The 27051-nt window shown below is 49.0% G+C and overlaps 1 protein-coding gene across 2 annotated transcripts in view; it reads right to left on the minus strand.

Annotated features, from left to right (window-relative positions):
- NOVA2 (NOVA alternative splicing regulator 2) overlaps nucleotides 1–22796 on the minus strand; it is a 35257-nt gene extending 12461 nt beyond the window's left edge. Inside the window, exons 1-2 of one of the 2 annotated variants that reach the window (XM_020787124.3) lie at nucleotides 22423–22796; nucleotides 4967–5110 (exon numbers count right to left, since the gene is read on the minus strand). In XM_020787124.3, the coding sequence (XP_020642783.3) occupies nucleotides 4967–5110; nucleotides 22423–22693 (415 nt within the window). In that variant the 5' untranslated portion in view covers nucleotides 22694–22796. Of the gene's footprint in view, nucleotides 1–4966; nucleotides 5111–20108; nucleotides 20317–22422 lie in introns of those variants that run through there. The other variant, XM_020787125.3, reaches the window with a different exon arrangement.
- Between the last annotated feature and the right edge of the window lie 4255 nt (nucleotides 22797–27051).

Below are 27051 nucleotides of genomic sequence, written 5' to 3' on the forward strand. Positions count from 1 at the left end.
GAGAAAATCTCTCAGTCACCATCGGATCAGCCACCATCACAAGCTGCCACATCTGATTGTACCCTACAAAAAGCAGAGGGGAATCACACACCTCCCATCGATCCCAAAGCTTGCAATTCAGGGGCAAACTCAGCCACTGGCACCATCCCTTCCAGCAGGCCTGGCAACAGAGCAAACATCCCCCAATCATCTGAGAGCCGAGCAGGGGCTTGACATACCCCGGGCTGCAAAACGTCCAGATGTTACTGGAGTACAACTCCTCTTGGCCATCAGCCAGCACAGCTGATAGTCAGGAATTATGGGAGCTGTAGGTTAGGAACATAAAAAGAGGGATGGGTGACCCTCTAGAGATCTCTGGCACACAATTCGCATCAGCGTTAATTGGCATAACCAAGAAAGAGTTAGCATGAAAGTCATAGGTTAACAAAATCTGGACAGCACAGATGTCCACCCCTGATCTATAACGCCCCAGATCCCTCACTTCTGTCCTCAGTGGAATGAAATCAGTGGCCAGAATCCTACGAGTGTTGGCATTAAGCTTGCGTCATTTGACGTTCCTCGTTGTCACTAATTGATAAGATGTCTCATTCACAGATCTGGTCACCTGCCCCTCTTGTGCAACTGACGTGAGCTGCAGCAACTCATCAATGAGTCGCCAGCAACAAGTTATGCAGATTTATTTATTTTTTTTTGCAGGCGGCAATGGGATTTTGGCCAATGAGTGTTGCAGGGAGACACCACACCCCTGCCAGGCAGCCATGCTGAGGGTGCAGTCTTACAGCAGACTCTTAACATACGCGTCTCCAGCTTCTGGCCCTAAGGTCTCTGCTGATTATAAGATCCGTTCCTCTTCCAGTCCCCTTCACGGGTTTTATCCACAAAGGGCACAACACACTATTGGAGCTACACTGATGTAATGCTTCATTCGGCGGTAGGACTGCTGAGAGGAAAATGGTTTAGGGGCTTCCTTTGGCATATATTTTGTGCATCGCTGCATTATGTGGTGACCCAGTAGACATTTAGACTACAAGGCCAATCAGCCAGAGATGTTGGCAAGTCTTTCTGCATCTGAACTCTGAATCTTTGGTACCAAGTCCAAAATTCCAAGCGCTAAGTCTGAATCCCTGTCAAAAACAACCTTTTTCTCCCCGCGAAAAGGGAGGGGTGGATGGTTCCAAGCCGTGAGTCAATTCCTCATAACTGAAAAACAACAACCCAGAGTCAAGTTACTGGTGCGACTTGCGTTCAACTTTGACAGCAAGTCCCACAACTCAAGTTGCCATCCCTCGCTCTTCTGAATGGGAATGATGGGCACTGTAATTCAAAACGTCTAGTGGGCACCACCCAAGCTGATAAGCCAAAGAACACAAAACTACCCTGAAAATCACTAGTCACTCGGACTAAAAAGGCAGATTACGCAGAAGGCCACCTCGACTGTACTCCACAGCAAACCAAAACAGTAAGCAGAAGATCCAGGTTAGTCGCCATTAACACACATGCACACGTACGCAAACACAGCTCAAAAACAAACCGACCTGGGACACTGACAGCTTTCGCCACAGGTGAGAGTCTTCTGAGCCTATACTGTGCTACTAATGCTACCATTTCCAACAGGAGACGCCGACGCCGACATCCAGACGGCAATAACTCCGAAAAAAAATGTCAGTCACAGCACGAACTGTCATTACTAAAGAACGAACTGCCGCAAATCAGCAGCTATTATGAAACCCACGCTTTGCTTGAGATTTTTAAGGAGGCATATGGCTGATCACAGTTGGAAACAGGATGCCAATTTAGATGATTTTGAGCCAAGATTCGGGCTGGGGGGCTCTGGGAGTAGTAGTCCAAATAATAGTAATAATTCCTCCATGCTCCGATCTAGTCTTATATATAGCACAGTGAGGGTGTGTCCTTTTCAGTGATGATTGTAGATCAAATGACTTTACATCAAACAGGAAAAAAAAGCTAGCTTAAGTGAGACACTTTCTATGTGGAAGGAGATGCAGCTGTGTGGGGCGATGATGGAGACTCGGGCCTCAGGGCTGTTTCCTGGCAAACAAATCGCCACCCTGGCCACCCAAAACACCATGCAGATCATGGACGCTGCAGGGCTGTTTTCCCTCTCAAAATAAAAGCGGCCGACTTGCTTTCTAAAAGTGTGTTTCATGTGATATCTGGCCTCACTTTCATAGAACTCTTGCCTAGGCAGGCGAGTTTGCTAACTTGGTTGAGCAGGGGTTAACCGGTGATGTCTTATTTACTCAACCGCATCGAGTGCCCCCTAGCATTTCTCCGCGTGTGAATTTATGCCCAGCTCCTCTGCCTCTTTTTCCAACAGGCAGCCCTGTCCATTGCTCTTTTTAAAAGATGCAACCACCACAATAACTGAGTGTAGCAGGAATAACACGTGCATGACTATTTCTGTTCCAGTTTCGTCCGCGTTTGGCCCTAGATGCCGAATCCACCTCTTTTCGACGACAGCCAACTCTTTTTTGCTTGCCCGCCCCCCCCTCTGAATTCACCAAGATGTTGCCCCTTTTCTCCTCTCCTTCCTGTCGGGTACTTGGTTCCTTTCCACCCTCTTTGAAGAGAAGGGCTGGGGACGGGTGGCGTGGGGGGGGTGTGAGTGTGGAGGAACCAGACGGTGGCTCCTAAATCTGGGAGGCACAAGCAGCCTGGAATATTTCAGTCTCAGCTACCATCCCTCTGGCCACCTTATCAGAAGAGTATTTCCTGCCATTGAATCCGTTTCCCCCCGTTGGCCAGCCCAGGCTGTATTTCCTGTTTCCTCTCCTTACACCCATCCAGTCAAACGACTGTAGTTGCAGAGTGTGCCGACACACCGTGCTGCTTCTGCTACCCTTTCTGTGTCAGTCCTGGGGTCTGCTCTGGTTAGATCTTTTTCAAGGATCTGGGGCAACGTCTCACCCTTCTTGCACTGCTGATCCTTCCCCCCCCCCGCCTCCTCCCATCAGGAGAATGAGGATGAAAAGAGGATCTGGAAGTCTAGATCCCAAGGAAGCATGGAGGAAGCTGTGGGTCAGGACCTGAGCCCTCTTGATTCTTGGCTTCAGCCTTGCCTCCAGATTTATTGTGACCCCTGCCCTCGAACCCAGGAATCTTGCAACCCCAGCCTCTCACCCTTACGTCAGGCAAGTACTCTTCAGCCTTACTTCTTTCGTTTGGAAACATACGTCGATTTGTACTGCGATTGCATTGACGTTATGTTTACTGACCAGTCTAATGTTTCCAAAGCGTGAGGAACATGAGCATCTTCAGTGTACAGGCGTCCACCCACCCCCACGCATACGCACCTTGCACCACCATAAACATATTAACGTCCACAAACAGGATCTGAGGACACGCAGTTAGAAACAAAGCCTCTTATTAATATACTGATTGTGGCGACTTAAGGGTTTCGGAGAAGCCCTCTGCGCATGTTCAGAGGCCTGGCACAGCCTCTCCTCTTCCAGGGCTCTGCCTTTGCCTTCAAAAGCCCTTCTGGATCGGATTGCCATCACAAATTCAGCGACGGTCACAACATCCATGTTGCAGCGTGAGCCCCTCACTCCTGATCTTACTATCCAACTGCAAGAACAGACCCCACGGGCGAGCTGTTACGCTGCAATTAATTCATGCAGAGAGTGCCAAGAGTGCGAGGGGGCACAGCCCATCGTGAATGACGTGAAACCCCAAATCTTTGCCTACCAGAAGGAAGAGGACTCCATTAAAAATAGCTTTTCGCCCCCACCGCCAAGCCCTGTTAAATACTGTACAAAGGGCTTCCTTTTGCCTTGAAGATTTTTTTGGGGGGGGTGTCCTTCCAGGAAGCCACAAACAAACAAGGCACCTGCTCCCCCGTTGCCATGGCAACAGAATCCAGGCCTATTTCTCCCTCTCTCCCGTCTCTTCCCCCCCCCCATTCTGCGCTGGCAAGGATTTGCTGGCCCAGCCCCCATAATCCCGCAATCAAGAACGAAGGTTGTGGAGGGAAAGCAGCTTAACTAGGCCTGTCCCGTTAGGGCTTTGTCTGCCCTTCAATCACAGCTGGGATTACGGCACAAGGGGGGGGGGAGAGCTTGCCCCCTCTTCCGCCCTTCACCTTATGCTAGCCATGGCCGACCCCCTCAACCCCTGTGGGTTCACTTTCGGATTGGCGCTGTTTCAGGACCCTTCTGCCGATGCCCTCAGCCAGCCGACGACGCGTGTTGGGTCCCTTCCCCACCAAGCCCTCTCCTCTTAATCCAAGGGCTCAGTTTCCGTGGGAGTTTAGCTAGGAAGAAAAGAACACAGCCAGAGTCCGGAAGGGTTGCGACCATTAGGAAAAAGTCCAAGGAGAAAGGACTGGGGGGGGTGGGGGTCTCAAAACCGGAGGATACGGGAAGGAAAGAGAAACTGTGCCATAAGGCAAAGCACTTGGAGAAAGATAGTCCAAGGATTGAAATAAAGAGGAAATCAAATATTTCAGGGACAGAGAAAAACGTACTGTATATTCTTTAATTATGATGATTATATCCCTGGGTCTTGAGCCAGGTTCCACTGGCCTCTGTCACACATAGGGGAGGATGCTACACGAAAGGAATACTTAAATTTTCACACCAAGCTACCGGATGCCCTTCAATCACCAAATGTCCATCCACCTAACAACAGAACTGAAAGGCATCACAACACGAAGTAAGCCCACAACCTCATTCCACGCTCCACGCAAAAGACGTTCAGGCCTGATGATGATGCTCTCAACAAAAGGTTAGCACTCATAAACACCTGCACAGCTCTAGCATCACAAACGAACCTGGATGGATTGGGCCCATCCTCTCTGATGCCACGTTCATCTATATACAAACCACCTGCTCAGTTTCTGGTTTTGGAAAAGGCATATGTCGCCCGAGAGCTTGTGGAAACCCACCTTGTCTGTGCCCTCCCACCTTTGCTTTTGACTGGCCCTCCCCCTTATCCACACACACACCTGGATAGAAGTCCTTGGATTTGGACAACTTGATGGTGGCCCCCGTTTCCTTCTGCAGCTGGACAATGGTCTGGCCTCCTTTCCCGATGATGGATCCGGCAGCATAGCTGGGAATCAGGACCTTGAGGAAGTATTCACCATCCTCTGCCAGAGAAGGGACAGAAAGAAGAGCTCATGAAACATCCTTCAAATCCCAGGCCAAGTTTAGTCTCACAACAGTCGGAGAACGGGCTGATCGCAGGAAAAGGCCGCCCTGCAGCAACTTCCACGGAGACCAACTCCTAACATGAATCAGGTGACTTTTGTAAGCATTAGGGATAGAATGAGCTTATGACACAACAAGCCACAGATAGTGGCCTTTCGCCCTATAGCTGTAACAGGCAAGACAGTTTACCTGTTTGCAAATCTAATGTATTCCACGACTCCAGATAAAAACATGGAAATATATCAGCCCACACTGCGACGCCTGGCTGCTACATGCCATCTGATCGGTGTTTTCATTCCCCGTTCACCCCACCTAAGTTGATTTGTAGTGGTCTGCGATCAATGAAGACAGAGAATGCCTTTTAAAAAGGGACAGCATTCTGACAGAAGAGTGTCTGAAGATTTATAGTTCCCTGTTGTCAGGGATCAGATATAATTGCACTTGCAAATAATGAAATTACATGCCCTAAAAAAATATATCATCATATTAACTCAGGTTGAACAAGAACAGAAATGTGGATCTTCTAAAAACTGTATGCACAAAACTTCACCTTTTGTCCACACCATCATTGAAACATTAAAAAGAAAACCTTAGTTTCACAAGTGTGTGGATTTGTGTATACATTTTTAATTAGACAATTGCACCCCACCAAAATCCACAAAAAGGGGGATATTAATTAGAACTCTTGGTTTTCAAAGTGCAGATTTGTCAATTTCCTATTAAAATGTGAACCAAATTAATTTCTCCCTCAGCCCATTGCATGAGTGGCTGAAGTTTCTACTATTTTTCTCATTCATGGAACTGTAAAGGGGATCCATATATTGCCATCTTCTATTTATAACCCTCTCATGTTTTCCCAGTGTTTCTTTTTTAAATGGAAAGATAGAATATCTGCACAGCATCTTGTGTGTGTGGGGGGGAACCTTAGGGGGCCATTCTGCCAGCAGAATTGATCCTATATTCCTCTTCCGTTTACTCTTGCCTCCATCTTCCACCCCTTCCTATTATTCTCCCCCTTACCTGTTAATTTGGAAAAAAAGATGGGGGGGGGGACATTTGGCTTTTTGGACTGCAATTTCCAGAACATCGCAGCCGACAATGCTAGGACTGGCTTTGATGGCTGGGAATTCTGAGGAAAGAGTAGTCCAAAAAAGTAACTTTTCTAGCTGTGGTTGAACGCTGTTTGTGGCAGGAGAACCGTTTTCTCAGTGTCACACTGCAGAGTGCCTCGTGCAGTGATGGTGTCATAACTGTAAGAGCAACACCTTCATTGCACTTGCTGGGCCTTGATATATGCATCTGAGAACAGAGGGGGGATTTAGGTAGCCGCCTCCTTAAATGATCAGCAGTATGAAACACTGGAAGGACAGATCCTGAAGCAGAGACTCCAGTACTTTGGCCATCTCATAAGTTGAGAAGACTCCCTGGAAAAGACCCTGATGTTGGGAAAGAGTGAAGGCAAGAGGAGAAGGGGACAACAGAGGACGAGATGGATGGATAGTGTCATCGAAGCAACCAACATGAATTTGACCCAACTCCGGGAGGCAGTGGAAGATAGGAGGGCCTGGTGTGCTCTGGTCCATGGGGTCATGAAGAGTCGGACATGACTTAACAACTAAACAACAACAACATGAAACTAAGACTCTTGTGCAATTTATTAGCCACAGGAAAATCACTCAATCGTGTTTGCTGAAAATAAGGAGGCACAGAAAGAAGAATAGAAGGTTGCTATTGTTTTTAATTGCCCATCTCACAGTCTTTTACCATTAGCTATGTTGGTTAGGGTTGAAGGGTGCTGTCATTGATTTTTTGTTTTGTTATGCACCATCAAATTGGAACTGAATTGGGAAGACGTGAGATATTGAAGGTGTGGTTTTTCCAATTCTGCACCTCCAGGGAGTTTTCCATGGCCAAGCAAGGATTCAAACCCAGACCTCCTGCCTCCTAGGATGCCAACTCTATCCACTACACCCCACTGGGCCTCCAGTGCTCACAGGTCTCAAACATCTGGAGAGGCTCAGTTGCCCACGAAAGAGTTCAGAAATGGAAAAGTACCGGAGCAAACAGACAGAATTCATCACCACCTGCCTGTCAAGCTTTATCTCTCCACATCCTTTCAAAGCAAAATAAATCTCTGGGTCCCTAAATTCATAAGTAATGGCACGAGACATGTTCTACCACGGAAACCTCAAAAGGAGACCACAAAATCCTTTCCTTTTTCTCCTTTGGCTGTTTTCAAAGGCCTTTGTTCCAGACACCCCTGTTCCCTTCCCTGACTTTGACAATACAGCACATCTGTGGCACTGTGTATATTTGCTCATGCTCAGTACGACAAGAAAACACGGCAGTGGGGAATTCAGAGTCCAGCATTTTTTTTCAAGCATCTTGAAGGCACTATTCCTGAGATTGCAACTCTGGAACGGACTGGCTTCACCACAATTTAATACGTCGTGCTGCCATAAGCTATTGCTGTTTTCTCCCTCTACTCTGAATAAAACGTTGCTAAAAATAAACACACACACACACACACAAAACCCAACCACTGTTTGTGCACATCACACAACCTGAGAAAACCTTGCTCAATTCGCAGCACCCATTTTTCTCTCTAAAGCTTCAGTTTTGGATGAAATTCTGCCCTGAATCTGTGTCCTGAGAGTCTCACTCAGGACCCTAAGGATGGCAGGTTAAGGCCTGAGGTGGCGGACGAATCTTGGAAATTAGTTTTTAGACTGCAGCGGTCAGGATCTTCTAAAATGTGGCATTCTGGGAATTGCGGTCTAAAAACGCGACCCTTCTAAGCTTGGTGACATCTTTCCAACTCAGTTGGCTCTCTCGCACATTCGGTTTGTCTCCCCCGTTCAGAAGCCTTCAATCTTGAAGGCCCAAAGCCTTACAAACAGGCCACCGGGAATGGTTGGTCACCACCTCCATGTCTTCTCATGCGCTTCCAGAGGTATGCACCAGTGGTAGCAGACTGCTGGGTTAAGCAAACATCTTGGCCCATCATCCCTCACCCTCCCTCCAGATCCATTTGGACCAAAAAAATCCACATCAGATGTGGTTTGCTGTTCCTCCCCCCCCCCCCCAGTTTCGAACAGGGGCGGCCCAGGCCGGCAACGCAAAAACAGGAGAACGACTCGAGTTCCTCCCCAGCTATAATAAGCAACCTTCCCTTTCATGCAGGAGTGCCTATTTTTAATCTGGCCCTGGCGGAAGGGTCTGCGCTTCTCGCTTGCTCGCTCGCTCGCATGCAGCTTACCCGAGATGCAGATTTGACCTACTTATGTTTTTGGTCCCATGCTGAGGAAGATGTAAATGCCAGGGCTGGGGAGAAACCTTGTGATAAGCGATCTGGGCCCGCTGCTCTGTCCAGATTGCAAAAGGTCCCCCAGGGTTTGGAATCAAAGGGCCCTCCAACGATGAAAAACGGATCTCTCTTTCTCTCCCTTTTGAATAAAAGGTGCCCTGGCAGTAAGATTTGAAGCGAGCGATGCTCTTCTCTCCGGCAGTCCAAACATCAACCACGGCGGGCGCGACTCTGCGCATATGAAAGCACGTGCGGGGGTTTGAATGCATGCCTGACCTTAACCCGCAGACCCCTTTGGGTCTCCATTTGAGCAGCTGTTGCTCCATGTTGATGCCCGAGGCAGACGATCTGAAGGGCCCTCCCGTGTGCGCAAATTAATCTGCGGATGCGTCCACCTCTCCAGGGAGTTTCCTCTTAAGGAGGGCTCCGTGGGCAAGTGGGTTTCCACAACGCCTTGGTACTGCTCCTGGTCACCTCAAGGAGAGCTGTGGTGGAGGAGCTCCAGAGGGGCTGCCTGCCCACCCCAGGAGATCTCAGTCCTCCCCCTGTGTGTCCCTTTCAGGGACACCCCAGATCCACCCTCTCCATCGTTTGCTCGGCCACGCTTTGGTGTAACACGGAGCGACCCTTCTGTGGTGGCTAAGGCATTCTGGAAGTTGCAGTCCAGAGAGCAGCGATTTCAAACTCAGCACAAAATGTCAGATCATCCATTGCCCGCCAGAGCCGAGCAGAGTGACCTGGAGTGGAGAAACCCATTCCAAGCTGCTTCAACCTCCCCATGTTTTTTTCGGATGAAAAGCTCTTACCCATGGCTTTCCGGAGTAGCTCGTTCTCCACCCCACCCTGTACCAACTGGGGTAAGAAGATGGAAGAAGGGAAAGCTGTAAATCAGTGCCAATATCATGAGGACGATTTCATAGTAAAATCCTTGTCTGGAAGAAATGGGTGCACCACATTCATGTACTACATTTGTCTAGGGGAAAATACATAGTAGAGGGATAAACACGGTTGTCCTTACACCTTTCCTCTCAGCCTGCCCTTCCACATGACCTTTCTACCCTCACCATATACTTAATTAAGCAGTTCCAACATTCTTCTTAATTTAAACTTGCACACGAGAAAGTCTCCTAAAGACAGTGCGTTCTTCCAGCCATACCATTTACACGCCACAGATTTGGGTCTGAGTCCCAGGTCTGAATCTGAGCCTTTCATACCAAGCCCGGGTCCCTATTAAAAACATATTTTTATCCCTAGAAAAAAAGGGAGGGGTGGGTGGATTCCAAGTGGTGCGGAACCGAAAACAACCACCACCACAAGCCGAGTCACTGGTGTGGCTTAAGTCCGACTTGATAGTGACTCAAGTCCTCATCCCTGCCTTTTGAACTACCATATTTTTCTGTGTATAAGACGCCCCCCACTTTTCTAATCCAAAATTAAGAAATCTAAGTGGGGCTTAGCAAGTGTAGGGGGAAAAAGTTCAAAGCACTGCAGGATCGCTTTGATCCCTGATTTCCCCTCCACTTGTTTTTCTCTCCTCAGCCTACTTCTTCCATGTATAAGACGGCCCTCAATTTTTAGTCTAAAGATTTTAGACAAAAGTATAGTCTTATACATGGAAAAATAAGGCGCATTCCCAGAATCAACGGGAAGCAACGTGTGTCCAGGCATGTATTACATTTGTACTGGTTGAGAATCTTAGGTGTTGCCCTTCAAATATGGATTCTTCCTCCCAGTCTCTGATCAAGACAGAGCGATGTCAAGGAGCTCGTAAGCTCTACCGGCCTCTCTGTTTAGCATATTTAATGCTGCTCTTTAATAAATGATAAATGGTAATAAAAGCCACACTTATTTCTACTAAGCAATTTGTTCTTCTGTGCTTTTGGCACAGTGCAACTCTCTGAAGGAGTGATTAATCCTTCTTCTTGCATTTCCTTTCCTTTCCTCCAGTATGGCACCTTGGGAAAATATCCATAGACGGTAGGTTCACCTCAAGCCGTCCCTTGCCATCTTGAGGACCTTCTGTTTCCCTTGGGCTGTAGATCCTTTGTGTGTCTCCTCAACATTTAGATGTTGGCTGCTTTTCAGCCTTTACTTCGCCCTGCTTCACTCTACAGACAGAAAAGAAATGAGAAGGGTCCGTGGCCTTCATGGAAGAGTCATTCCCAGATGGCTTTGAGTCCTACTTCAACCTGCTCCCAAGGACACTTTAAATTTGCAGGTTAAACTTGGTTTCCTTCCACAACTGTGGGTGCCTTTCTCAGATGTCAATCTCTGTGTATTTAGTTTGATTGGTGTCATCTTGCCCTCCTACTGCAAACCCTTTTCTGTCTTCAGCTACCCAAAAAGGAAGACTAACCAATTTGGTTTGGAAAGCATTGTTATGGGGAACGGGCTTGAGACCCATCTCAGACAATAGAACGTCTCCTGGATGGGTCAATGGGAAGTATCTCTTAAAACAAGAGGCCACCGGTGACCCTACTAGAAGAAAGGATAGGAAGGGTCTCAGAGAGATCATTCTTGAGGCGTCTTTACCTCCCAACCTAGTCCTGGCGCTTTGGCGAACTTCCCACCATGATTTAGCTAAGCTGAAGGATCTTCTGCCCAAATCCACTTAAAAGAATTCCCTCTTAGGTAGATTAAACCAGTTAAGTCATTAGAAGTCCGCGATGGAGCCCAAGCTGATCAGCAAAGGGAAACCTGCTGTCTTCATCCTCCATCTCCCCTTCTGGCTTCTTCACAACCCTGAGAAAGATTTTAGCTTCACTCGGGATTGCTCTCACTGGCTGTTTCGTTTGGAGTGCCCTGCCCAAGTCTAAAGCAAGCCCTTCCAAAGTACAGTGGTGCCTTGCAAGACGATTGCTTCGCATGACGACGAATTTGCTTTATGATGAGGTTTTTGGAGCGATCTTGCGCTTCGTTTAACGATGTTTCCTAGGGGCGATTTTCGCTTTACAATGTTAGGGACCTTGCCTCGCAAGACAGCTAAATTTTAGGTCCCTGTTTTTCACTTTACGATGTTTTTGACAGCTTGGTCTTGCTTCGCTATCTGAGTCTTTTAATGGTCTCTGTTTCGTTAGACGTCTGTCTTCGCTTGGGTACCGCATTTCGCTTAACGATGTTTCCTATGGCAATTTTCACTTTACGATGACAATCCGTTCCCATTGGAATGGATTATCAGGTTTTCAATGCATTTCAATGGGAAAACGTGTTTCGCAAGACGATGTTTTTGCTTAACAGCGATTTTCGCGGAACGAATTAACATCATCTTGCAAGGCACCACTGTACAAATAAATCATAAATTGATGGCTGTTCCCAGGATCTAGTGCTTAGAGGTATACTATTTCTGAATGCGGAGTTCAATTTATTTAACTATGATGATTAACCACCACAGACATACATCTTTCCCTTTTATCCCATCAGGTCTATAGCTTACTCTAATCCTTTCTGAAGCTCTTTCAGCCCGTGTCGATCACCACACCTCATAACAGTAAATTCCATTTTAATCCTAAATTGCACAAATGTTATTTCTCCCAGCCAACTTTAGCAGGTGATCCCAAGTTTCTAAAAACAGCTTCTCTATAGTCACCTTCATCACCCCATTCTTTATTCAAGGAAAATTTAAAATTTCTCCCATCTCCAATTAAAAAGGTCCAAACTTTTTAAAGCAATCTCCCCCGACTGGGAACCTTCCAACTGTGAAGAAGCATAATGTCAATGACCTCCACTTGGCCTAATCTGGTGCCCTTAACAGGTGCTGGACTACAACTCCCATGTTGCCATGCTAGCTGGGGACACTAGAAATTGTAGTGCAACACCTCTGAAAGGTGCCAGATTGGGAGTAGTGCCTTAGATTTCGCTCACAGGGAAGAAATTCCAGCCACTCATTTTAGTTTCCTTACCTTTTCCCAGTCCTCTGCTACTCTCTGTAGTATTGGTTTTATTACCATTTTAAATATACAGTAATACTTATTTAATTCTTTAAAAATATTTGTATAGCTCCTGTTTTCAGCTTTTAAGGATTGTCTTTTTAATGATGTAAGCCGCCTTGGGTTCTTTTTAAGGAGAAAGAAAATATTTTAAATAAATAAAAGAATAAATACATTTTCTGCTTTGGGGTGGAATGGGGTCGCCGTGCCTAATTTCAGTTTTCAGCTCTCCTTGAGAACCGTGATTGGTATGAATGAGAATATCTGTATATCTGACCCAGTTTTATCGGCTTTGCTTCCAGTGTCGGTCAGGGAACAAGCAGACCAACTACAGGGAATGGGCGAAAATCTGCATGCTTCTGTTTCAAGAGGCTTTGTGCAAGATGCACCAAACGTTTCAGGGTGAACCATGCCCCTGGCCTAGCTCTAGAACCAGAAGCTCTCACTTTATCTACCCCATGTTCTTTCACCAACCCAAGAGTTAAGGGCCCATCCTCTGCTCTCCTCACTTTCGAATGCAACAGCTGGTTTATCCGCTCTATTCTGTCAAGCTGACTCTTATAGCATCCATATTAGAAACAGGCAAAACACTAGTAGACGAAGGCTGCGGGTACCAGCCGGAAAGTACATCTTCCAGAAATTAAAAGTAACTAATTGCAAATCACTAGTAACTTATAACCAATCTCTTTTCCCAATAGGAAACATACTGTTACATTGCATTATTCTTGAAAGCGAAGGAAGAAAAACATTTTTGTTTTGCAGTATAATTGCAACTTTTTAATTACTTAGTAGCATTAAATGTTGGAGAGGTATGTTTGGCTTGCTCAGTGTTCTGCTGTAATCATGAAATGTACAAGAGGGAAGTCTGTGTTGCATTTCAAGCTAGTGGCTTCCAGCGCTTGTATAGAGTTTTAAAGGTAACTTTTGCCGAAGCTGCCCAGTCATAAAAGGAGATGCTGCTAATTTCTGTCCTCTTCCAAGACTAAAAAGGGTGCTTGATGCTCGGATGTCCTAGGCAGAATGGCTGGGCCACTTGCAGCCTTAGGCTTCCAAATGTTCAAAGACCGTGCCAAGTTCATCCAGTATTGTACATAAACCATAAATGAGTAAAGGACAAGCATGAGGACTGTCAAAGAAAAATCCGATAAGGGAGGTAGGGAAATTTAACAAAGATATATGCTGAACAAATTAAATCAACATTTACAAAAACGAAACCTCCTGTTGTATCAAAGACCACACGAGAATCTAAGGTTCCAAGCCTGGCCAGATTTGTCAGCTGGTTTATCATGCTGCTCCCTGGATTTCATTTAGTTGAATGTATTATTAGAAGAGGACGCCAAGGAGGATCAGGGGGCTGGAAACCAAGCCCTAGGAGGAAAGATGGAAAGAGCTGGGCAGGTTTAGCCTGGAGAAAAGAAGGCTGAAGGGGAGATAGGATAGCTCTTTTCAAATGCTTGAAAGGTAGCCCTACAGAGAACGGGCAGGATCTGTTCTCAGTCAGCCCAGAGTGCAGGGCATGCAACAATTGGCTGAAATGACAGGAAGACTGATCTAGGCTGAATATCAGGAAAAACTTCCTAACTGTTAGAGCAGTATGATGATGGAACCAATCACCAACTGTTAGAGCAGTACAACAATGGAATGCATGACCTCAGGAGGTGGTGAGAACTCCAACACTGGAGGCATTCAAGAGGAATTTGGAGAACCTTCTGTCAGATCTCCTTTGGATTCCTGCATCAAGCAGGGGGTTGGACTCGATGGCCTTAAGAGGCCCCTTCCAACGCCATGATTCTATGATTCCAGAATCACAGAAAGAGGAATCTTAGAGATCATTTTCCAAATGGCTACCCTTTCAGATATGTTTGCCTACAAATCCTGTAATATCCACCCTGCCAAAGTCTGATCAATTTGAACACCGTGTTCCCCCCCACTCAAAAAAATTTTTTGGCTGAAAGATCGACAAAACACAACATGTTTAACACCCTGGATGAAATTTTTTCCCAACAAGCTGCTTCAAACCCCAACCGTTATGATCACAGACGCTGGAGGAGGTACTTCACAAAGCACATGAGTCCCTTGCAGAATTTCCAACCTAAAGAGAGCGAATAAATACCCTAGTTTTCATGGCTTGGTATGAAAATTAAAATGGTTCCCACTCCCATAAATGTGTCCCTAAATTGTCCCCCAAAACAGAACTGGAACTTTCCTCTTCAAGGACAATAAATCTTCAAAGGCTACAGACTAAACAGAAGGGGAATTCAAGGCTACCCTTCTCTGGTTAAGAACTTGCCGTTGGCCACCACGGGAAAGATCATGCCGGTCTCTGTGAACAATTACTCTGACCCAGGAAGGGAGCAGCCACTGGAAGACTTCTGTTCCATCCTTAGTCTCTTAAAACACCTGCTGCTTGCCACACCGGTAGCAGGGAGTTCCATAGGCAAGCGTGCAAACCTTTGCTTTTCCTATTCTTACAGGCCAGTGGTTCCCAAACTTGGGCCGCCAGATGTTCTTGGATGACAGTTCCCAAAATCTCTGGCCAGCCCTGCTAGTGGTGAAGGCTTCTGGGCGTTTTAGTCCAAGAACACCCGGGATACTTAAGGTTGGGAGTCACTGATTTAGGCATTTAACAACTTTTATGTTCATGTATTATTACAATAGATAGGGACCTAGGGAGATGCTTTTTCCACAACCATAACCAGCCATACATGTGCAAACTCGTATTGTAGTCCTGACTCAGACAATTTAGAAAAGTTGGAAAGTGCCTGGATTACAACGCCCAGCATCCCCCTGCAGGCATCAGTCCTGGTGATGTGGATTCTGGGAGTTGTAGTTCAAAACCTTGTGACTTCTGCTACCCCCCCCCCAAAAAAAAATCTTTCAAGATTTGGATGAGACCCTCAGGCTTGAATGGAAAATGCAAAGGAAGAGAAGATGCAGGAAAGATAGCAACAGGGTGTACAATGTGTAAATGGCACATGCCAGGGTGCTGAGGAGCAGAAGATAAGAGGCACAGCACTGGTCTGGATTTCTCCGCATTTTTATCCCGGACCAATGTTCTCGGCACCCTCACCAAGGTGTGGACACTGGTCAGGTTGAAGCCAGCGCCTTTGCTACCCTGTGATCAGATACCGTGGCCAGTTAGCCTCAGCACCAGCTGCAGAATCAAGGTGGCAAAACAAGGCAACACAGACTCCTTGTCTAGGAGGTGTCTTGTGTGCAGGTTTGTTTGGAAGCGGATCAGCTCAAACGATGATCAGCTCCCTCCTGCTCTTTTCATAGATCCTTGCACAGAACAGCTGCAAACAGCTGCAGGAGCCCTCCTCTGAAACGACAAAGCTTGGGGCCGAAAGCCAAGCATGGTCATTCTTCCGTCCCCGTACCCAACCAACCCACCCCCCACGCTGCCAATCACAAAAGCATCTGCTTCCACCCACGGATATAGAATGGAGGTCAAACTGGAAAATTAACTCCTCCCTGGAAGAAGAAGGAAGTGGGTCTCAGAAATGTCTTCCTTGGGATGGGGTGGGAGAGAAAGGACTCCTGGTGGGCAGCTCAGACTTCTGTATACAGGCCCTGGCGGCAGATCGGTGAAAAAAAATGGAGGCGCAAGCCATTAACCAGAACTGTGACCGCAGTGGTACTGTAAGTCAAAGTGATGTGTTCACAACATGGTAAAATAACCTTAAGTGTTTGACTGTCATGTTTTGCATCAACAGGCCAGATCTTCAGAAGGGGGTGGGTGGGTGGGAGTAGGGGAACTTAGCTTCCCTCCATTGAGACCTTCCAAGTAGGTTGGAATACACTTGATGATTCTCATCATCTGCAGTTCGTATGCCTGAGGTATAGAGTTCAGCACATGTGGAGAGCAGTGGTTGTGGGGAACAATATCTTAGAATATTGCCTGAAACAATTACCTTATATCATCCCCAAGCTGGCTGGATAGCTCAGTGGTTGGGGTCTCTGGCTGCGGAACCAGAGGTTAGGGGTTCGATTCCCCCACTGGGTCTTTCAGGAGAAAAGCCAGCCCGGATGGCCTTGGGCCAGCTGCACACCGTCCCAGGGCTCCCCAGGAAGAAGGGGATGGGAAACCACTTCTGTGCATTCTCTACGTGGAAAATTCTGAAAAGGGTTGCCTAAGTCAGAATTGACTTGACAGGACATAGTTATAATTTAATAAAAGTCTCAGCTGCTCTTGCATCTGTATCGGCACATGGCAATTTTAAAAAAAATCTGAATGGTTAGCAGTTAGTCCACCAAAATGACTTCCAAGAGTTGTGGTGCTTTTGTCCACAATTTAAACCAAAGGTGGTCAATTTCTAGAGGTCTGGAGATGGCATGTACCTCCCTCCTATTTTAGAGGGGTTCATCCACTCCAACGGTCTCCTCCAATTGCTCCCTATTTCTTTTTAAAAACTGTTATAAAAAGACCTCACACATCCTGCAATAGGGGGCAGTTATTTGGGCTGTCCTTAGGTTGTTGCTAGCTGGCTAGATAGCTCAGTGGCTTAGGTACCAGGCTGCGGAGGCAGACGTTGGGAGTTTGATTCCCCCACGGTGCATCTCTTGGAAGAAGAACCAGCCTGGGTGGCCTTGGGCAAGCTGCACACAGTCCCAGAAGGCGGAAATGGTAAACCATTTCTGTGCATTCTCTACCTGTAAACCCTGGAAAAGGTCACCGTTAAGTCAGAAGGGGCATGATGGCATGCCATTATTATATTATATCTTCCTCCAGGGCTAGCAACCTATTTTGTCTCTTTCTTGCTCCCTTTTTAAAACGAAAATCAAACATTTAGGGAAAGAGAGTTCCATTACACATGAAAAGAAAATTCCCAGAAGTTGTACAGCACTGGGGGATAATGTGGCAGGAACCATGAGGGGGATTTTGAAATTCAGAAAGAAACTCTGGAAACTCCAGAAAGGAGTTATATGCGGCAACTCCTCTGAATGCCCTTTCCTTCTTTCCCCTAAGATTCTCTGGTCCCGTTAAAGGGCTGCTATTCAGTTCTGAACATCTGCGGTCAAATCCTGCCCTGATGCCACAAACTTGACCTGGAACATGCCTCTGGGATGTGTTCTCCTGAACCAGATGCTCTCCAACTGTTGTCCGCTGTTCCCTAGAAGTTACAAAAGCTGCCCTGTCAACTTCTTTATATTAAACGTGTTGCTGCCACTGAGGTCTCTTCCGGATGGGGCAGAAGTTCATACAAAAGCAAACGGTTCTGCACGGTTGGTTTCAATATTTTTCTTGCCCTCCAGATGACGCAAGACTTGATCTGGTTGGCTCCATCGATGCCTTTTGGTGCTGTTTTGTCTCTGCCTTCTTCAGCATGGTTTATTTTTGTTCTGGGGCAGAGTTGGCACTTTCAGAGAGGAGCTCGCTTCTGTATCCGAGGGTCCTGGTTGGAAACTTTTAATTAGCTCAGGATTTAAAAAAAAAAAAGGTCCAGAAGCAAATCTCCAACAGGGAAGTGGATTTCTAAGGACGTCCTGCAAATTACAAACATTTCCAGAGGAAAGCAATTTTTCAAAGATGTGGCTTTTCATGGGGCACTTTGAGTGTGAATCTGGGTTAGTCCTGCTATCCTTCACAAAGAACCCAGGATCAAATGTGACCCATTGGGGCAGATATTTTGCCCTGTCTGGAAAAGCCCTGGGTTTCTAGTTGTGTGTGTGTGTGTGTGTGTGTGTGTGTGTGTGTGTGTGTGTGTGTGTGTGTGTGTGTGTGTGTGTGTGTGTGTGTGTGTGTGTGTGTGTGTGTGTGAGAGAGAGAGAGAGAGAGAGAGAGAGAGAGAGAGAGAGAGAGAGAGAGAGAGAGGAGACTCTCAGCTTCTCCCCCAAATGTTCTGCAGTGTGTAATAAATCAAAACTTTTCTCACACAGGTGGGATCCTGTTTTACATGAAGATGTAGAGGTTTCATACAATAATGTCTCAGTTCACCTGCAAAAAAATAGCTTTTCCTCATCACAAGGCTCTTATATCTGGACACCCTTCTTCTCCACAATGGGAGGGGTTGGTATCCTCTCTACCATATCCCCAAAACACTCATCCACATACCTTCCCACTTCTTAGCTTCTCCTGATGAACCACCTCAGATTCAAAAGAATAAAATCATTTCCTACATACCGAGAATTCACTGTGGTGAACACACACATGCCCACAACAGGCACCCAGCAAGTAAGCAGAAGTCAAACCTTGCAATGGGGATAATCAAGTGCCATCAAATAAATTCTGACTTATGTTGACCCCATGCAAGGTTTTCTAGGTAGGGAATACTCAGAAGTGGTTTACCCTTCCCTTCCTCCAGGGGGAGCCCTGAGACTGTGTGCAGCTGGCCCAAAGCTACCCAGGCTGGCTATTCTCCCAGGAGACACCAGTGGGGGAATCGAATTCCCAACCTCTGGCTCCACAGCCTGGTATCGAAACCACGGAGCTATCCAGCCGGTGGTGTCAAAGTCAATGCAAAATACTGGTTAGGCTCCACAGCCCTGCTGAATGTCTGGTTTCATTTGATTTCAGCTATTAATGGTATTGCATTTTTCCCCATTCAGAATACAAGCTGCAAGGTTAGTTGAGGGATTAACCTCACTGCACTGGAGGAAGAGAATAATTTGATGTTGTTTCCTTGCCCTGTTACCCAACGTGCACAGGTGTGCCCCTCACCTGGCGCCTTCCTTTCCTCTCTCCTTCCACGACCATTTTGCTGATGGGCCTTCCCTGTGGGAGGAGAGCTGGTTTTCATCTCCCTCCTGATTCTGTGCCCATAAACCCACCGCGGAAGCCCAAGAAGCTCCGGACTCTTCTGCTTTGAGATCGGGTTTAAAGGCCTCGTCTCCGAGACCATGATTCCACGGACGGAATGGGAAGGTGCCATTTCTGCAGCCATTTTGGGGAAAAACTGGCAGCGTGTGCCGTCTCTCTGCATCGGCGCGAGAGAGGCGGCCGTAACCCATTTTCCTCGGCGCTTCTACAGCCGAGCCTTTCCCATACAAGCAGCATGAAAGGGGGGGGGGGTGATGCAGTGACACCCCCAAGGTCACACGGGGACACCAGGAACTGAACTCAAGTCCTAAGCAGTCTCAACCTTGATCTCTGATCAAGCACAAGCTTTCAAGACAGCCAGGATGGTCATCTCAGATGGGGGGGGACTGCCTTATTTCCCCCTTCCTGCACCTTACTAGGGCCTCAGGACCCACCCACCCCCCAGCAGCCTCAACCCTCACACCCTGCTTAGCCACAAACCGCCTGAAGATCCCTTGAGCAACGTGGCGAAGCCAAGAGGCAGGGAGACCGTGACGGTCTTCATCTGCTTTTGGTCACACAACTCCTGCTGGTGACGTTGTGGGGGGGGCCTCTCTGTGGCTCAGAAGGCCTGGGCTTCACTCCCGCTGGTCTCGTTCAAAGTCCCTAAGGGACCCGCTGGATCAGCTGAGCTGGCACCACCCTCTGCCCGTTCTCCCCCAAGAGTCGGGATGAATCAGATCCCGGGCATCTCTCGGCTCTTTGGCCCAGGCGGCTAAACGGGGCCCCTGAAAGCCCCTTAACTTCACCCACTGGAAAAAAAAATGTCCCACCCTATTTGACCTTCACTCACACAGGAGAGACATGGCACAAGCACACATACACACAGACACAGAGAGAGAGAGAGAACGAGAAAGAGGCAGGAGCTTCCTCCTCCTCCTCCTCCACCCCCACCGCACACTAACCTCCCAGCTGGGCCCTGAGGCCTGCATGGCTCTCGCTCTTGCGCATTTCCTCGGCAGCCTGTGTCCTTTGGCAAGGCACACTAGGTACCACTGAGGCGTCCCCCTCCATCTCCGTCACACTCCTCCTCTTGCTCTCTCTTCCTCCCCCCCCCCACTGCCGCTCACAATGCCAGTGCTTCCTCTTCTCCCTCCCCCAAAATCCAGGACTGGGATCAGCTCAGTGGGGCGATGCTCCTCCACCCCCAACCCGTCACCGCTGGAAAAGAAAACGAACCCCCCCCCCCGGTAATCAAACAAGGTGGAACTGGCATTCTTTTCCGCAGGTCCGTGTCGGGTTCCCATAGCATCGGCCACCACCAACGCCATCTCCACCGCCACACTATCAACCCATCTGCCTTCTCCGCCTCTTGGTCCTTTATTGTCTTCAACCCCAAATTCCCTGCACGGAGGCAACAACCCCGCCCCTTCTCCACCAATTTTATTTATTTCCGATTGCTCCATTAATCCCATCAGAAGCACCATCATGCAAGGAGGCGATGTCTCCAGAGGAATCCGGGGCTGTTTCAGACGCAATATTTATGGCTCCTTGCCCTCACAGTGAAGCTCAAAAGCATCTCAAAATGTTAATTACATCTGGAGGGGTGATGGTGTGTGTGTGTGTGTGTGTGTGTGTGTAAGGCAGAGCTGCTTCATGTGCCCGTGTACATACGCTAATCATTCCAAGCAATAAAACAGAAGAAGATTCAATTACGGCTGAATAATCTTAATAATAATCTTAATAATAAGTGCAGTGTAAGCACAGAAGCTATACGCCAGGAGAGCTGCTCCTTGCAATCCACCAGCTGCGCTTGCCTTACACCAAAGGAGACCCAAAGGATGAGTCAGAGAGTGTGAAAGCGTGACCGTACAAATAGCTATTTCTACACAGTTTGGGTGACAACTAGAACTCTGGCACAGGGAAGGGCCATTTATATTTTAATGCCTATTGAGCCCCGCTTTTGTTTTTTTAAACCCACCACCTTGGGAAATGCTTCCAAGCCCTCAGCCCCTTCCTTCAGCTGAGATGAAGCATCTCCTTCCATGCACAAAACCCCCTTTGCTCTCTCCTCCCCACCGGCCATCTCTGGATCACACAGGATTCCTTTAAGCATTTGTCTATCTGCATCCTCTTTTGGAACTCCGATTTTCACATCCTCCCCGTCTTCATTTCCTCAGGCAGACGGGAAAAGGGGGGGGGGAATGACAGGTTTTCCACAGTCTGTGTATGTGTGTGGAAAAAAAAAATTAGATCTCCACCCCCTTTTTCCTGCTCCCTGCAAGCAAGCAGGCAGTGATTGTAACGGACTCCATTTTGATATAACCGGCTGCATGGACTCCTAAAATCTTGCAGGATAGGAAATTCGTGATCCTGGGGAAGAGAGGGGCGGCGGAAGATTGTTTCTGGTGTGTTCTGCCGGTCCAGGGCGGGAGGAATAATTTGTCATATCGATTCTCCCCGCTGAAAGCGAGGCGTAACAATATTCTTGACAGGTTGTGGGAGGAAAGCTGCAGAATTAATTAATTGAGCTGGTTTCCCCCAGACCTAAAAGATGGGGGGGGGAAGCGATGGGGGTTTAACTTGAAAGAGGAGCACCCATCTTTTGAATCCTGCATTGACGGAGGAGCGCTTTTTTGGGGGAGGTGTTCAGAAGAATGCCACTTTAAAAGCCAGGAAGCCAGGAAATTTAGAAATATGGGGGTGGGGGGGGACACAGAGAGTTGAGGAAGGAGGGGCAGGTAGAGAGGGAACAAGCTGGAAAGAGGGTGCGGAGCACAGGTGGGGAGTCCGCCTTGGCGCAAAGAGGGCAGAAAGAGGCTGAGGTTGGCCGAGAGATGGAGGGAGGGATCGGCATAAGAGAAGTGCCCGTGAATGTAGAGGGAAGGAAGGATGCCCGGGGAGGTGGGGCGGCGGCTGGGGTTGCTTGGCTTGACAGATTCAGAGGTTGGGAGGGGGGTGGGAAGAACCCGAATGAGGGAGTAGGCCTCGAAAATGGGGTGAATGGGTTGGAGGGGCCAGGTGTCCTTTGTGTGTGCGTGTGAGCGTGTGTAGGATTTCCTGAGACCCAGTTCTCCAAGGATCTATGCTTTGCACTGCATGCATGCGGGCGGCGGGGGGGGGGACGGTTAGAGAGAGGTCATGCCCCACTGAGCCCCTCACCTTTTGGATCAGCCCCACACCTACACACACACACACACACAGACACTGCCCCACTCCATCTTTGCTCCGGCCTCCTTCACACGCGCGCACGCACCCACCCCGCGCGCCCTCCCTCACCTCCTGTGTTGCTCCTCTTGGTGCTGATGGCTTCCGTGGGGGTCTCGAGCGGTCTTTTCCGGGAGTCCGGAGGATCCGAATCCATGTGGGGCTGCGGAGGGGCTTGCGCGGCCGGCTGCGACGCGGACCCCCCTTGCTGATGCTGCTGCTGTTGCTGATGCTGCTGCTGGTGCTGCGGCGGCTGTGGAGGCGGCGGCGGCGGCTGCGGCGGCGGCGGCGCAGAAGGGAAGAGGCCGTTCTGGTGCACCGAAGCGCCTGCCATCATCTTCATGCCGAGGGCGCGGAGGAGTTCCCCTCCGCGGTACCCGTGAGACTCCAGCAGGGGGAGGTGGAGCGGGCCGTAGGGGGCGGCGGGCGGTGTTGCGGGGAGGGGGGGTAAGAGAGAGAGAGAGAGAGAAGGAGCAAGAAAGGATGCTCGGATTTTTTAGGGAGGGAGGGGGCGGAGGGGGAGAGAGGGCAGGAGGAGGAGGAGGAGGAGGAGGAAGAGGGAGGTGTGTCCAGCGACGGCAAGGGCTGAACTGGCGAAGGACGGACCCCTGCGATCTGCGAGGTGAAACTGACAAAGGAAATTTTTAATTGACCACCTCGAGGCGGGACTCGGGGAAGGGATGGGTGGATGGATGGATGGATGGGTGGGTGGCAGCAATTCAGGCCCCGGCACTTTTCTTTTTCTATCTCTCCTTCCTGCTTGCCTGCTTGCCCTCTCGACACCTCGAGCAATGCGGCGGCGCCGGGGTGGTGGTGGGTTTAAACCTAATTTTGGGGGGTGGGACCCGAAAGAGGCCAGGAATTAAGATCCACCAAGGGGGTGAAGGACGGGACAGCGGTGGAAAGCGCCTGGGGATGGACAGAGGGCGGCGGAGGGGAGAGAGAAGAGGGGCTTAAAGGCAGAAGAAAACCAGGACAGACCCTCCGAGGCTCCCCGACGCGTGGACCCCGACGACAAAGGTGCTCCTCCAGGGGAGATGGGGAGGAAGGAAGGGGAGGGGTGGAGCAGGTCCGGAGAGGGCGCTGGGGATGAGCCCCCGGGACATGCGGAGCCCGGAGTGGATTGGATTGGACTGGACTGGATTGCGGGGAGGGAGGGGGGAGGAATCGAGGTGGAGGCGGCGGCGGCGGCACGGGGAAGCCTCGGAAAGAAAGAGAAGGCGCGCGGCCAGCCCGGGCTGCTTCCCTTCTTCAGAGCATCGCTCTTTTCGCCTCTCCAGGGTGGCAGTGGCCGAGCGATCCACCCAGCAGCTCCTGACGTTGGAGCAGGAGGAGGAGGAGGAGGAGGAGGAGGAGGAGGAGGGAGCTACCTCCCTCCCTCTCTCCCCCCCCCCGCCCAGCAGATTGGCTGAGAGGAGCGGGGCCAAGCTGACAAACTGGGGAGGGGAGGAAGAGGAAGAGAGAGAGAGAGAGAGAGAGAGAGGCTATTCTTTGCCTTCGGGGCTTGGCAGAGCTGGGAGGGGGAAGCAGGTGGGGAGGGAGGAAAGACGAGGCAGCTGTGAGCTCCAGGGCAAGGGGGGTGGAAAGGGGGGGGGGAGAGAGAGAGCAGAGCGGATGGGAGAGAAGAGGGAGATTCAGTCCTAAGGAGACCCGCTCTCTCCACCCCAAGCCTTTCTGCCTGGGGTCGCCTCCTTCCTCTCCAAAGCCCATCCATGGGGCGGTGGAGTTCCCTGGACCTGTGCCTGGTCTTGAGACAGCCGGTGCTTCCCCCTCCCCTGCCAGCTCCTGGGTGGGGTTAATCCTGCCCACGCTGAGAGGGGTGAGGAGACCCAAGCTTGAATGCCAACCCTCCACCCCGCCCTGTGATCCGTCCTGAAGTTCCCATCCCTTAAGCCAAGTACTGTACTCTGTCTCTCTCTCTCTCTCTCTCTGGCCTGGCCTGCTTTGCAGGGTTGTTGTGAGGGGGGAGGCCAGGACTACAAAGAGGGCTTTGGGCTTCCTGGGGGGAACACAGGATACAAAATAAAATAAAGTCTCCAGCAGCAGCAATCTAAGTTTTCAAGGAGCATGGACTGGCCGCTGTCCAGCTACCATCCACTCTGGATGGTGTGGGCCAAATCCAGGATGCTCAGGAACTGGAGCAGGCATTCCATGCACAAAAGGGGCAGCACCCTCCACCAGCTTCTGCAGAGTAAAGATCTTTGCGGCACAGAGGCTGTGCAGAGGTATTACCACAGGTTCTGCTGAAGGTGCTACAGAACTGCCCGGTGGATCGCTCCCACAAGTATCAGGCCTCCTTCCCCCCCATCTCATGACTTCAAACTCTGTAGCAAGGAGGGCAAGACTGAGGAGGCACCGATCCCTTGCCCTGTAGCCTCTCCGTTTCCCCCGCTGCCTGTCCTCAAACCACGGAGATCCGTTTCGACCTCGCCTTGTGTGGAGTTCACACAGCCCGTCCTCTCCATTGTTGTTTGCCCCTGTTATTCGTATCAAAGCACAAACCGGTTCAGAGTCCTTCCTGGACTATACAAAATGGCTTGCTCACCGGGTGAACCTAACACCCAAACCAAAGAGTCCTTAGTCTGATTCACCAGAGCTCTTAATGGTGTTCCTAGATTAAGTTTTCTGACCCCCTTCACAAGCCTTGATCAGAGCTGGGTTGGGTCTATCTAGGACTGCTGAAGCTCACATTAAACCTAAGTTAGCTTGCAAAGGATGCAAACGCACACACAATGCATGCCGATGGTCCTGGTTTCACCCTTGAGCATCTCCACTTAAAACACAGCTCAGGTAACGAGCTTCTGCCGGAGACCTTGGAGAGCTCCTCCAAGAAGGAGTTAGTGGCGCTGAGTGAGGGATGGGCCAACGGGCTGACTCATTAGGTAGCACTCCCTACTCCTTTACCCACCTGTGCATGTAGGTACCTCCTTCCTGAGTCAACTAAGATTTTGATCCAGCGCTGGAAATCCACAGGGCCTCTGTCTTAGCATAGTATCTCTCTGGGCTCCTCCACAATTTTTCCTGCTGCTTTATGGACTCAGAGGCCACTGGGCCGCTTAACCAAGGTGTCCCCTACAAAAGCGGAAAGCTACACAAGAGGTTCCGCCTGTTGACCAAAAGTGCCATTTAGAAAGGTATGGGAGGAAATTAATGCACAGGGATTGGCATCCTAAGCACCCCTCTGTAATGCTCACTCACTCACAGTTTCTCATACACATGCACACCTTGGAAGCTTGTCCTGGAGAGTCACTTCTGTCATACTCTACCTGGCTATTTAGTGCCTATGCGATCAAGAAATCACATCCAGGGATTTCTCCACCACCACCCCTTACCAGGGTAACTGGTTTTAATCTGTTGCAGGAAAAGCATCAGAGCCTTTGGGCACACCTAGGAGGCTAACCCGTCCCATAAGGAAGCGGTCAAGAGTCTCGAAAAGGTTATGGCAAATAGAAATTAGTAGTTTGTGAAAATGCCACAGCCTCTCATTGTCTGTGGCATTTTGCAGAGAGCAAGAAACCAAACGGGCTGGGGGGGGGGGGTACCAGGTACCCATGGAGAAGCAGGCACTGCACCCACCCTAAAGATCCTTTCACTATAAAGTGTACTGCCTCTCCTTTTTTGCAGCCCTCTTGTAGACCCTGTTTGTCATACGGAAGGACATTTTGCTTGCCTATGATACTCATCTTCATCTCTCTCTCTCTCTCTCTCCCCACTTCTCACTCTGTAGATCTTGTCTCCCACGTAAGCACAAAAATAAATGAATTGATTTCCTAAGGAGCTCAGCATCTCGAAATAAGCCTGAAAAGGGGACTGCTGAACTGTTGAGAAAATCTTGGTTGGCAAGGAAGCAGAGCTCCATTCTGCCTTTTGTGTTTTCAGTACACTGAGTGATCGCAGCAGTGACTCCCAAGCCCTCAAAGTCCTCTTTGAGAATATCATAACCTTGAAGAATCAGACTGGGTAATATTCTGACCCTTTTGCGATGCTCTTCTGCCTTTTCTGATACACGCTCTACCATTCCTTTGGACTTCTGCGGCTTGCCTCGTCTTTCTCACCCTGGAAGTCTGATGGAAAAGTCTCTCTTTTTTTTTAAGAATGTGAACTGTTTGGGGAAACCATCATCATCTGAAAAACAGAATATAAATACAGTAAACAAATACAGTTACTTAAATGAGATGTACAAGCCCCTAAGCACATCTGGAACTGTAGTTTCTAATTGCATAGCTAGAATTATATGCCTTTGACCTCTTATGGGCAAAATCCCTAACAAAAATCCAGACTAACATGGCCAGAACGTCAGAAATTATGATTCTAGGCAAAACTTCCATGTGGGTTGAGGAGATTTCCCACACCACGGCAACTTAATGATGGGGGAAAGTGCATCAGGGCAATTTCTGCCTCTTATGCAGCTGTTCAATCAAGCCAGAGAAGGAGCACATTCTGGGCATGAAAGCAGAACTCAACACCGTTGTTCATATCACTGAACAATCTCCAGTTTCTCCCAACGGGAGAACAACCTTCCATTGATCATTGCAATGGATCAATGAAGACCCATTGCAAGGCACGATCCTGTGCTTTTAATGGGCCTTTCCAACCAATTCTGTTTGCCGTACCACAATTCCTGTTATGAACAGTACAGAAACTCGTCTGTACTGAAACTTTTTGCTGGACTGATGACGCCAACTCTGCCTTCTATCCTCT

Source organism: Pogona vitticeps, chromosome 9 (genome assembly GCF_051106095.1).
Source record: "Pogona vitticeps strain Pit_001003342236 chromosome 9, PviZW2.1, whole genome shotgun sequence".
Lineage (NCBI taxonomy): Eukaryota > Metazoa > Chordata > Lepidosauria > Squamata > Agamidae > Pogona > Pogona vitticeps.